General features: G+C 37.6%; 1 protein-coding gene across 10 annotated transcripts in view; it reads left to right on the top strand.

Annotated features, from left to right (window-relative positions):
* The window catches only part of SLC4A4 (solute carrier family 4 member 4), a 343,433-nt gene that overhangs the window by 314,627 nt on the left and 14,804 nt on the right, over nucleotides 1-14,002 (top strand). For all 10 annotated transcript variants that reach the window (XM_072775341.1, XM_072775342.1, XM_072775345.1 and 7 more), the window contains 3 exons: nucleotides 3,215-3,393; nucleotides 4,575-4,647; nucleotides 12,567-12,635. In XM_072775341.1, coding sequence (XP_072631442.1) covers nucleotides 3,215-3,393; nucleotides 4,575-4,647; nucleotides 12,567-12,635 — 321 coding nt within the window. The remainder of the gene's footprint in view (nucleotides 1-3,214; nucleotides 3,394-4,574; nucleotides 4,648-12,566; nucleotides 12,636-14,002) is intronic.

The raw sequence follows: 14,002 nt of genomic DNA on the forward strand, positions 1-14,002 counted from the left end.
CTATAAGGAGTTCCTAAACTGGTGGAACTTACACTGATTTTTAAAAGCATTAGTAGGAATTAGCCAGATGAGGCTAGATTCCATTCTGGCACAGGGATCACTATGTCAGTACAGGCTTTACAAGAGAAGTAACCTGACAAGAGTGAATGCCTGATATAATCCAGTGTGGTTGCCCTGAGAGATGAAGAGTTGAGGATGGAGAGGGAACCACACAGAGGCAGACCTGCCAGGGCCTTCAGGTCATGTTGATGATTTCCCCCTCCTCTTAACAGTATTAAGAAGTCTCAACATGGTTGAGGGAAAGGAAGACACTTTTGAAGAGAATGATGTCAGGGCACACAGTAATTATGTATCTATAATTATTTTCTCCCAGAGCCTTTATTTATTTTGGTGGTTTTGCATAGTTTCCTTTGTATTCTACTTTCTAAAATCCTCATTTCACCCTCTTTGTATTATGTGGCCCCTTTTTGCTAGTCTCCAGGATATCTTGTTCAAAATTGTTTTTGTTGAAATAGAGCAAGAAAGCATGGAGTTGGCTCATAGTAGCCTACATGATTTTTCCCACAACTATTCTTGTGACCCATTGATCTGGGCAATGTGTACATCCTTAGTTATTACAGTTTCCTTGATGCCAAGATTAGGGGATCCTGTCCATTAATTACGATGATGGTACCTCTAATATAGTCTTGAGTGGTTTAGTCTATATAGGGCTTAAAACGGACATTTCTAGCCGTTGTCCACTGCCCCCCCTCCAGGTGATTCACATTTCTACCAATTAACAAATCTAGTTTTAATTTTTTGTATGGCTGATTAAGAGTCTATATTTGCTACTCAGAAAAATGTATACATGCTATTTGTGGTTCGTTTTTGGTAAATGTTAATTGAGAATTGAGTGTGCTCCATGAACTCTACTTCAGTATTCAGGATAGTCTAGTACCAAAGACTGATAAATACACACATAATTTCAAAACAGTGTGATGAGTGCTGTGGTGAAGGAAAGTGTAACGCAATAGCGGAACATAGAAAAGGAAATATAACTTAACTGGACTTACCCATCTCACTTGGCTTGAGGTAAGAAAACTAAAAGAAAATAGAAAGGCTGATTTAAGTCTTAAGGATGAGTAGGACTGATTCAAGGTAAAAGGAAGGAAGAGTAGACATTATTCCAGGGAAAGGGTACTATATGGACAAAGACACAAAGGCATTAGTATGAAAGATACATTGAAGGAATTGTATGTGATTGAAAGTGGCCATGATATAGGATCTGGGCCGGCGAGAGGTGAAAGATGAGGCTACAGATGTGAACAGAGGCCAGATCATGAGTGGTCTACAGCAAGGACATAAGACATGTTCACAGGCGATGAGCAAATCCTATAGATTCCACCTTAAAGTGTAGTCAGAATCCAAACACTTCCTGCCATCTTGACTGCTAACACTCCAGCTCTAAATGTCACAGTTTCTTGTATGGATTATGGTAGCAACCTCCTAACTCCTAACTGGTCTTACTGTTCTTGACTTTCTTTAGTCTGTTCCTAACACAGCATCCATAGTGTTTAGAACATAAGCCAGTCATGTCACTCCTCCATTTAAAACCCTCCAGTGGCCTCCATTACACTCAGCCTACAAGCCCAAATTCTCATAGTTCTACTTTGTACTTAGTACTATTTAAGATACTGTATAGTCTACAGTTTACTTATGTTGTTTATTGTTGTCTCAGTAGAATGGAAACACCTTGCATATGGGAATTTTTGTCTGTTTCATTCACGGATATGCCATTAACACCTAGAATTGTGCCTATTAATAAATTGGTAGTAATATTTGTTCAAGGAATGGAATGATTGAGACCCAGGTATATCATGATACTCACCTCCTTAGTAATTCTTGAACAAGTTTATTTCAGCTAATCTCCACCCTGTGCTCTCCTTTCCCTTACCATATCCCACTCCCAATTCAAACCCTATGGTTTCCAACCATTTGTACTGAAATGAACTGCTTTTATGAATATATATTAACCTTTGTCTCCCAAGGAGACTTTTGTTCATAGTCAAATGTGGACAGAGTCAGTATATGCTTTTTTTTCTTGTGTCAACCCTTGCCTATGATGAGTTCTCTGAGAACATGATTAGACCTATGTTTGTGAGCCAGCGGTGAAATCTTGGCATTTCAGTGAGAAGAGAGCAGAGTTCTAACTAACTGTAATTGGATCTGCATGATAACAGTCACCAGGTTTCTAGTATAAATTACATTCTCATTTTTTAAAGGCAACATCTCCATTCCCTCAGATTGGTCATATCCTGGCTCATGGTGTTGCTGCTTCATGCTGTGAAATTGGACTGCTCTATTTTCTCAGGCTCCGTAGGGGTATTAAGCATTTGGTTTCTTCATAAATAGAGCAGAGAAATATAACCACAGGATAACATTGTGGACACATTTAACACTATTTATATAGTGAGTAAAAGAGAGAGACCTTTTGTTACATCGTCTGCTCTTCCAGTCAATAAATGGTATTGTGACCATTGGACAGTGTTTGAAATCAGCCTCTTCTGATGAAGGGTGTATTAATTACCTTGATGATCATGTTGAATAGGTTATTGAACAATTATTTTCATATACTGTGAAAGGTGAGAAATCATCTTATGCGTACCTTCTTAAGGTTGCTTTCAGATCTCTGGTCTACATGTGCTGAATACTGTCTAGGTGAACCACTTCTTGCTAGACAGTCAAACAGAGAAGGATTAGTGCCTGCTTTTAAGGTGCTTTTTGTGCTTGTATTAACAATAACCAGTACCACCACAGCTATCATAACTGTTTTCTGAGCTCCTACTATGCAACAACCACTACCTTTTAAGTTCCTATAAGATGTTTTGCCTCTGTTTCTTCACTGAATGGTCATAATAATGCTTCAAAGTAGATGTCTGTCTCCATTTTTCTGATTATAAAATTGGATACAGAGAGGATAACTAACAAGCAAATGATACGTAAGCTGCGACCTCAGTCAAGCTAGAGGAGGTGTCATGTGGCAGCTCTGTGTTTAACTGTAGGGGGATAATATGAGGAAGATAAAGTTCTCTTACTTGAAAAACTTACCTTGAAGTAGATATTTTTAGCAAGCCATGTGAGTTGAGGTTTTTTGGTAATCTTAATTCCCATCTGGAAATTGGACAAGATAGATGAGTATTTTTTTTCCATATGATTTTGTTACCTCTTTGTACAGAAAGGAGCTGGATATCACCTGGATCTCTTTTGGGTGGCCATCCTCATGGTGGTGTGCTCTTTTATGGCTCTTCCGTGGTATGTGGCTGCTACTGTCATTTCCATTGCTCACATCGACAGTTTGAAGATGGAGACAGAGACTTCTGCCCCTGGAGAACAACCAAAGTTTCTAGGAGTAAGGTACGTTAAGTCAGAAGAAAATGGCAAAACACATCATGCCATGTCAATGTGTCATCCATAGGAAATGGGCGGAATGGGAGGAGAAAAGGCTGGTGATGATTAATTTATTCCTGTACTTGCTGTTCCAGAAAGGACTAAATTTTCCTTATAAAGTCTTCAATAATTTTTCGAGTTCACTTCTTATTTTACATAAAACATTTTTGATTAATGAAGGCTAAATGATGCAACATAAAAGCACAAACAGCTCATTCATTTTCTTCATCATGCAGCTTATTTCGGTGCTGTGGTACTTACTCTAGCACAATCCTGTGTAAAGGCAAAACCCTTTAACCTTTCAGCTCTGCTGAGATTCCCCAAAACTCTTGAGTCTCCTTGTGATTTTTAAGATTCTGCAAAGGGAAAGGAATTCTTATTTTCCAGTTCATTTTCTGTCCCCATAAGCACTGAGAAACCTTGACCTCCAGCTGTTAAATTTGGGTAGCCATGAAGGACTTGTCTAAGACCTTTATACTTTGTTGAATACTTTTTATAGCAAACCCTGCTTCTAAGTGCTTGAGTGAATAGCTTGCAGGACAGAGCCATTGTTTCCCACGCCACAACAGTGGGTGATTCTTTCTTGGGGGCTGGGGGAGGGGGTGTTGGATGGGAATCCTATTTATTAAAAAGTACTCTTGTTGTTGTAGATTTGGAAATTAGACTGATGGGATTTATTGCACTTATGAAATTTCCCTGAGCTGTTTGTTAATTAGAATGCAGGACAATGTAATATCTGTCTCCTGTGAAAGAAGGTGTAATTACACAACAGTACAAGTCATTTAAAAAATAAGGGCTTCAAAGAGGCCAGGAATTGATGGACTAAGAGCAAGTGACATTATTATTATTATTATTATTATTATTATTATTATTATTATTATGAAAGGAGCAAAGGATTTAACAGAATCACTTTATCACTTTTCTCTTGAATTGAAATCACATTATACAATAGTTTTAAGAGAATTCTATAGTTATGTTGAGCTTATATGTTGTCCTTGAGGTATTAATTTCTATAAGATATCAATACATCTGCTGTTTTCGTCAAACATTAATTTGGTCAATGGATAATCTTTTTGGAAGGTGAAAAGACAAGAGCATATTTATAAAAAAACAAGGGGTAAATTGGTAATCTTTTTATTTGGTTTTAGGGAACAGAGAGTCACTGGAACCCTCGTGTTTATCCTGACTGGTCTGTCGGTCTTTATGGCTCCCATCTTGAAGGTAAATATGTGAAATATTTACCTCTTTCTCCTCCTCAGTACATTGACAGGTAATGTGCGAAGAGTAGAATTCCTTATCTGCAAGATTCTCATCAGTTCTGGAACACACTGAAGCAGGGGTCAGTAGAATGAGGACTTGAGGACTTTAAAAACTTTCATTTTGATGTCCTTCTCACTCCTTCACTCCTTCTATTATTAGTTATTATTATTATTATTATTGTAGTTATTTGATTGAACCACATTAAATTACCAGTATTTAGGTTTTTTGACCTATGCAAATGGCAGTTCCACACAGTTTAGTCAATTGATTTGCCCCTCCTCACTATGTTTCTTACTCCCCTTGTATCCTTTCTTCCCATTATTTTCCATTTACTTGTTCCTAAATCCTGCTTCCACTGCCCCCCATGCACATGCACACAGCAGACTCCTGGATAACATGATCATTTTGTAACTTTTCTCCATTCTTTATTATTGCTGACCGCGTTTCTATTTTCTTTGAATCAGAAGGCCTGGAGAATAGAGTAAAATTACTGATTTCTGACAAGAAAACTTTAGAAATGAACTTCTGAAGAAGAAAAAAATTATATGGTAGATTTTTTAGAAAGTCAAGAGTCAAATATGTAGCTTTGATTGATGGGGTGACTATCTGCGAAAATAGATGAATACGAACCCTATGAGAATACCTATTTAGAAGACGAGATAGGGTTAAAAGAGCAGGTTTAACTTTCATGGAGCTTCCATTTCTTTTTTTGTGACACAAGCATTTTCTTCTATTATATAACAATACTGGCCAATTATTGATAATTTGTGTTTGATACTCTGCACCACAGTACATACAAAGCATAAAATTACCTATATAGATCTAGAAGCTATAAACAACCACTGTTAATATCCTTTCAAATTTGTCTCTGAAAATTCTTGTGTATTTTATTTATTTTTTAAAAGATTTTATCTATTAGAGAGAGAGCACGAGCAGGGGGGAATGGCAGGCAGAAAGAGAAGGAGAAGCAGGCTCCCCAGTGAGCTGGGAGCCTGTTGTGAGACTCGATCCCAGAACCCTGGGATCATTACCTGAGCTAAAGGGAGACTCTTAACTGACTGAGCCACCCAAGCACCCCAATTTTTGTTTATTTCTCAACAGTTCTCATTTTTCAGATTTTTAAGATGCTTAACTATACAATACAAGTGATGGAGCAGTACATTTTTGTAAAGAATTCAAACAAGGGATCCCTGGGTGGCACAGTGGTTTAGCGCCTGCCTTTGGCCCAGGGCACGATCCTGGAGACCCGGGATCGAATCCCACGTCGGGCTCCCTGCATGGAGCCTGCTTCTCCCTCTGCCTATGTCTCCGCCTCTCTCTCTCTCTCTCTGTGATGACTATCATAAATAAATAAAAAAAAAATTAAAAAAAAAAGAATTCAAACAATACAGAAGTACACAGAGGGAAGGCAAAAGTCCTCCACTTCTCTCAAGCTGGCACATTTATAAGTCAATTATCATTCAGATGAATTTGAGGAAAGTGAAACTATAATTTCTTAGCCTATGATTAAGACTGGTTTTGCCCCTCAGAGTATTTAGATGAACACATACATTATGCATAAAATACTTGGTAGACAGTTGAAAGATTTAAATATTCATCTCTTATCCCTGGTTTCCACAATGTCAGTTAACTGGCTTAATTAATTTATGACAGGAATCATGAAGGAATATGCATTTCACGTACCATATAGGAAAATAAAATTTAAAGTAACCTCAAAAAAGTTGTTTCTGGTCACATATGAAGAAACTTAAGAGAGTCTGGGTCTTAACATTTTTCAGGGACAGAGGGAAATCTATGATCCCTTTTGCCTATACAAAGCAAGTTGTAGGGTAGGTTTGAAGTTGAGTTTCATAGCATCAAATCCACTACCAAAAGGCTTTATGTTCCTTTGTTGCCCCACGACACCAGCACATCAACTGGTGGAAAAGTCTGACAGCTTTCGACCACACAGGCAATAGAACCTCATCTGGACAGATCCATTTTTAGAGAGGTCATTGCAGGCATTTATGACCTCATGTTATGGGAGGATATATAGGAATGAATTTGCCCCTGGGTTGCTTAAAGGTGGGCTCACATGACACAACTGCAGAGTTTTTTATGGGGTCTCTTAGTGCTTAGCTACTAACTAGTAGGGCATAATAGAAATCTTTTCATCTGTTCAGATGAACCCTTTAGCCCATCAGCCCCCACCCATTTTTTCTTTTATTTTTGTATTATGTCTTTTCATTAATACAGTGTAAAATCCTAACTCAAAAAATTCAGATGTGTTTAAAAGCTTTTTTTTTTTTTTTTAGCTGAGTAATCGTGTATGATCCCAAAGGGACACAGAGAACAGATACTGTATAAATTGCTATTTTTAGGAAAAGATGCAAGACTCACATTTTCAACAACGCCTCTTCCTATTTTCTAACCCTGCACCCAAATGTGGCTGCAGAGGAATTAAAGCTGAAAGCCCTTTTGTTCTTTATTTTGCAATGATTCTTTTTGCCCCGATATGCAAAGCACCTGAGTATTTGCAGGAACAGTTTAGAATATTGAGAAAGAAGCAAGAGAGATGTAAGGGATCAATGAGCATGAGCTTGCTTTTCCTTTTGACCTTCCTTAAGTTCACCTTTGTTCAGCTGCTGAGGTTTATAATTATGGGTATTTCCATCTGGCAACTTTGAGTCAATGCAAAGAGTCGTAAGAATTAGTGAAAGGGGCACCTGGGTGGCTTGGTGGTTGAGCATCTGCCTTTGGCTCAGGTGGTGATACCCAGGTCCTAGGATTGAGTCCCACATCAGGCTCCCCGCAGTGAGCCTGCTTCTCCCTCTGCCTCTGTCTCTGTCTCTCTCTCTGTGTGTGTCTCTCATGAGTAAATAAATAAAATCTTTAAAAAAAAAAATCAATGAAAAAGGTGGTCCAGCAAACATTTTTACTAGGCAGTGTTTGTGCCCAAAGTGTGGGAAATGAAATTATTTTATTACTATAGCTTCCAACATATTGTGGGAAGCCTAGATTTTAAAACAACAAGAATAAAATAGTCCAGCATTCACAATTGTGATTCCAGACTTTGATGTAAACTATTCTTTACTTCGGGAATCATCACATTAGCTCATTTCAGATCAAGACCTTCTTACCATTGAAATCGGGTAACTTAGAAGCATTCACCACAGAATTCTTGGTAGTTCATGTAAAAAGTCAATACAGGAAGAAGCAGATGAGAGTATAGTTTAACTAACACCTAAGTAATGACTAAGTAAGAGTCAGGATTAACAATTAACCTCAGAATTTACACAGAAAGAGAGGTATCAGGGGTTACTTAGGAGGAGGGAATCTTTTTCTTCCACCATGTGACTTATGTGTGTTTTAAAAGAACAGAGGACAACTTTAGAGGATGCTTTTACTTAAGAATCGGCCTTTGAAAGGCAGATCAAATGAACCGGGATCAAGAGAAATATGTGCCTTTCACTTTTTAAAAATGACACGGCTCAACGCCTTCCCTGCCCACCCCACCCCACCCCCCAGTCCCACAGGTCTAGGGGCCTCAGATGTCATGTTCTCCCTGCTGTAAGCAGGGTGGGTACTTTGCTCTGTGCCTCCTTATGGCGGCTTACTTTGATTTGACCTTGCCGAAGTCAGTCTTTTTACATGGAAAAACATAAGGAGTAATAGTGTGTTACAGCTTTAAGTTCATGGGGATACCCTGTGACCCTGGCCAGCTGCACTCATACATGCCTCGACCCCATCACTGACTGAGTACGGAACTGTTTGGAAACAGGAAGCACTGGCTTCCCAGGCCAGTTAAGCAGTTTAGATCTGGGTCTCTGCAGCAGAAACCCTGCCTGTGAAGCTAGTGCTCTGCACGAGGATATGAGGGAGACCACAGAGCAGCAGCAAGATGAAAGACTCTTCCTAGAGCTTACTTTTTTCGTTCTTTTGACGAACTTAAAGAAATAAAGATTAGGTCAAGTTCACTGCTGCTTCTGTTGCCTTTGCTTGAATTAGTTCATCTTTAACGTGAGGTGTAGCCAAAATTTGTCTTTCAGGTTTGTTTAGGGTTCTAAAATGTGGAGGCTAGCACTGAATTTCTACCTGGCAAGCATTTGTGGAGCTCCTACAGTGTGCCCCATGCTCTGCTCAGTAACAGGGAACCAAGGAGAGATGGTAGTGAGGATGATGATGGTGGTGGTAATAGCGGCTCCCATTCATTGGAAGTTTGGCATTAGACCCAGAACTCCTCACAGACTGTTTTTATTTAGTTGTCCAATAAAACCTATGAAAAATATATGTATAATTGCATTCATCTTACAGATTTAAAAAAAAACAAAGTATAAATGACTTGCCAACTCACAAAGTTCTTAAATGGTAGAACCAAGGTTTGAACTCAGGCAGTTCTAACTCCAAAGCCTGACCTCATAACCATCGTGGTTTATTGCCTTTTAAAATAAAACAGTATTGCCCTCAAAGAGCTCATTTACTTTCATTTCCCATGAGATGATCTTCCCCAGCTTCTTTGATCCAATTTCCAGTTCTCTTATGTAAAGAGAAATGTGGCATTTTCACAAACTCTTCATCATAAGCGACTCCATGGTTTCTTCAGTGACTAGGGGCCAGATTGCAAGTCGGCAGCTTCCTTATGGTTCCAGATTTTTAAGGCTTAAAGGCATTAGGATGTGATTTTAATAATGTGTTCCTGGAGACAGTTGTTATAGTTGAAAGGACAACATTGTAGAGCATATAGAAAACCGAGGTTTCGAGTCGGACCTTTGCAGCCATCATTCTGGCCTATACTCCTCCTGCCCCCACCCCCTCCCACAGAGGAACCAGAGGGAGCAGTGCTGGGCAGTTGCAGGCTTCTCACTTGCCAGTGAAGGTCCTGATGCTAATAATGACATCAGTACCACATTGATCATTTCTTGAGTATCTATTATGAGCCAGTCCCTGAACCAGATCTTATATATTATATAATCTTTATTGTAGCCACCATATAGGTGAGAATACTGAGGATAAACATAGACAATTCAGAGTTCCGCAACAGGTATAGTCAGAATTGGAACCCAGAGGTGGCCAACTTCTGTGCTTCCATGCTCTTAATCAGTACCTCGTTCTGAGTTTTACACACACGCATGCACGCAGGCACACAGGCACACACACGATGGTTAATATCCTGCTGGGAGGCCTCACTCCTGTTCTGAATTCTGCACTGTGGGCAACTACCATCTATCTTTCTTATTAAATTTATCCTTTCACATTTTTTTTTCTTATGGGAATATTCTAACACTATCAGGAAATCAAAACGGAGGGCCAGGTAAAAAAGAATGGAACTACATTCGTCAGAGTTTAAAAAATTTGGTGACATAGTCTGAGTATGCTAAATCTTCACTGACTTTAATATAATTTTCTATCTGGCTGTAGAATCAAGCATTTACTTTTTCATTTTTAATGTTTATTAAAAGCATAATATTTATATTGGGCTTTTTGGTTTTCTGGCTATATTTATTTATATAATTTTATTTGCATAATTTGATAATTCTTGAAATACCTATAATCTTAGTATACCTTGAGTTTTTTGTGTTTTAATTTCTCCGTCTTGCTTTATAAAAATGCCTACCTGCTACTGCTATGTATGTTATGCTAATTTAACTTAAAATAGGATCACATCTTTTTGAAACATTCTTCTTTTTCTTCCTTTGGGGAATTTCTATTGTGATGAATGATTCTATTGTGATGGATTTTTAAGGATTGACCTTTTGATATACTCCTGAACCAAATCCAATAAAAAATATCCTCTAACCCAGTAATTCTGTCAGATTTCATCAAGATTTCCAAACTCAAAGATTTTTAGTGAGACACACTGCACTATCTTAAAGAAAATGGTGCATTTCTTAAGATGTTTGCATTACATTGAAAGTGACCAAAAATTTGAATCAATAGACTTCCATATATGTGCTATTTTCCTTTTTGCCAAAGAATATTTTTTTTTTTTTTTAAATCATCATCTCTAAAGCTGTTTTCCTACCCATACACCATGCTGAGTTAATGGTACCTTCTGATTTTATTTGGCGGTAGATTTGGTGAAATCTGGCATAAATTCAGAGAGCATAGACCTCAACACCATGGTACAACTTTCCTTCATTCTGATCCTAGAATTACATTAGAGAAAATATTTAGCTAAACTTAGAGGAGGGGTGGAGATAAGGCTCAGTATCACCTTTGTGATTACCTTCTTCCAAGCCAGAAAAAACACTTTATTCAGATTAAAAGTATCTACTACAGGATTTCTAACTACTTGGCCAACTATAAGAGAACTATACTTCTCTTTTCCCCTTCTGCCTTTCTTTCCTTCCCAAGAAATTAAAAATGAAATGACAAGAAAGGAATCATCATATATTAAAGAAAAATGAGAGTGCCTTTGCCTGCAAAAGATATTTTTAAAAATTGAAAAATGAGTTAAAGCAGTGAGATGGTTTCTTTGTTGGTTATTTTTTGGTCAATTTGTACAGAGGAATGGAAATATGTACATTCTACAGGAAATAAAGGCACGTGTCAAAACTCAAGTGGCTTGAATGTGATGTGCTCACCTCTTTGTGGTGATTGTAGGGTATTACAGCACACTTGGCTTCCCCAACACTCTTACTGTTGTTCCTCCTACCTTCTCAACATTCAATGTTCAATAATTTTTTTCTGAAGTCAAGATCAAATTAGCTATGTCACAATTACTAGTTTTTTCCTAGAAGAAGAATGTGATATTTTATGTGACTGAAGATATGTATTACATATAAATTTAACAATTCTTGTAGCTAGCCAATAACAATTGGAGATAGCCATGACATATTTTGAATTTACTGATTCTCCAGTAGTCACCACAGGGTTTCAGACACAGAACTGTTTTAGGTAATTCCAAGGAGAGACTGATAGAAATTGTGTTTCATTTAATACATGTCATAGTTCTTTAAAAATTACTCTGAAATCATACTGTTTCCTGGCTACAAAGCCTCCTTTATGTAGATTTGGTAAGATTGAACTTAATTGATTGTGGTTTTTGAAAACCAAAATTACTTGGACTTCTTTTCAAAATCCAAGCTTGAGAACCTTTTGTTGTTCAAATAAAAGCCTTCCCAGAAACAGAATCATCCTTGAGTTGCTTAGTTTCTAGAGTACTAAGGACATTTCAAAGGTCTAGGAATAGATAAAACATAAGGAACATTGCATTGGAACTTCCCCATTCTTGAAACACTTTGTATTATTGTAAAAGACTCTTGCTAATTACTTCATGAAAATGTATTAATTCACTTTTTAAAAATGTGTACTACTGCATGTGTGTAATTAATTGCTTCCGTATGCTCGATGCTCCTTTCAAGCAGTGTTCTCATTAGTTAGTCCTCTTAATATTCCTGAGAGGAAGAAAGGGGACAGCCGTTTCATGTTTGCTTAATTGAAAGAGGCATTTACACACCAAGCTGATAGATCATTTGGCAAAAATTATTAAGGAAGAAATCAACAGACTGTTGGAAAGGAACTTGGTCTCAGGAGCGAAGCAACTGTCTACCTTTCTCTACCTCTCAGTTCCTGCAAACATCTGGTTTACATAATCATTCCTTTTAAGGGGAAAGGGAAACAAACTTTTTTTCCCCATTAAAAAAAATTTTTTTGAGGTCATGCATGCTCATTGCTTTAAAAAAAAATGCAGGCATCAAATAAAAGTTGAAAGTCTCCCTCCACTTGTTTCAAGTATAGCTTAGAAGTTTATCAGCGATGAGTAAAGCCCGCTAATTAGAGGTCCCTGTATTATTATGTCCTATTGTTTACTTTCAGATTTGGCCTTTATTTAAATTATCCTTCTTTATTACTGTTTTTATTATTGTTGTCTTTAACCTTCCTCCTTTTTTGCTTTCTAGTTTATCCCCATGCCTGTACTCTATGGCGTGTTCCTGTATATGGGGGTAGCGTCCCTTAACGGTGTACAGGTGAGTTTTCCATAGCAGTCTAAGTATAGTCTTGGTTTTTTTCTAGTAGTAAGAGTAGTCCAGTAACAAATCTTTGGCAAAAAGTGCTACTCATTAACTACTGGATTTTTAAAATGTGTATATTTGCAGAAAACAAAGAGATGGTTGCCCGAGGGGAGATAGGTGGGGGGATGGGTGAAACCAAGAAAGGAGATTAAGAGTGCACTTATCATGATGAGCACTGAGTAGCATATAGAATTGTGGAATTTTTTATATTGTACATCTAAGAGAATATAGCACTGTGTCATAGATAGAGAGAGCATTTGTTTTCTACTTTCTCTGCTTATTTATGATTTAATTAACAAAATTAATTTGTGCCAACAAACGCTGTCAAATGTACCCATTCTTGAAATAATCTGTTAAAGGCCATTTAACTAAGGAAGTGAGAGCTATGATCCTTTCTTCCTCCTTCCTCCCTTCCCTCCTTCCTTCTTTCCTTCCTTCATCTCAAGAAGGAAATCAAACCCTTTCAGGGTGTTCCTCAGGATACTGTTTATCCATTTGCCTTTAAACTATACTAAGAACAGACTATTATTTGATTTGCTTTTCACATGGCTGAGATCAGTGATCAAAAGTTCTGCACCAATAAAAGAATAAAGTCAGTGTGGTTTAGTGCTACTTTTGTCCAAAACTTCAGCTATTCACAATTTGGGTAGAACCGGCCCCTTTAAAAAAAAATCATCAGGAAAAACTTTGTGAGGGACTTTGTCTTTCAATTGAGGTTTAATTTAATTGGCACCAGGAAACTGGAAGTACTTCTGCTGCTTTCTGGCACCTTGTTAATTGTAGCCTTATTTAGCACTTACTAATGTTTTAATGGGAAAAGACTGCATGTTCTGTGACCATCATAAGAATTTATTTAAACCTCTTCATAATAGTCCTTGCCTTTCATTTATTGAATTTAGATTAATTTGGTTTTAGAGTCAGATAGAGCTGGGCAGGTGGCCAGACCCCCAAAAGCAGAAAAGGCTATTTTATTTTTCCCCTGTTTAGGTCCCCTCTGAGTAAAATTCTTCACCATTTGGATATTTGTCACAAAATACAAGATGCTGCTGGTGGATTGGACTAGATGAATGTGAATGGGGGCTTAACTGTGCCTGTGAAACTTTGGGCAGTACAAATATATAAAAAATATTTTTACCTGACTTTGTGAATATTCCTTTTTCCTCTAAATGAAAAAAATATGAAACTAATATGGCTCTCAAACTAATAGTTTTTTGTTGTCGTTGTTTTGGGTTTTTTTCCTTAGTAGGTCCGTCTAGATCAGAAGTTTGATTTATGTGTTCTAGGGGCTTCACTAATGGTTGGAGCTCAGCACGTGTTTATTA

The sequence above is a fragment of the Canis lupus genome, chromosome 14 (genome assembly GCF_048164855.1).
Source record: "Canis lupus baileyi chromosome 14, mCanLup2.hap1, whole genome shotgun sequence".
Taxonomy (NCBI): Eukaryota; Metazoa; Chordata; class Mammalia; order Carnivora; family Canidae; genus Canis; species Canis lupus.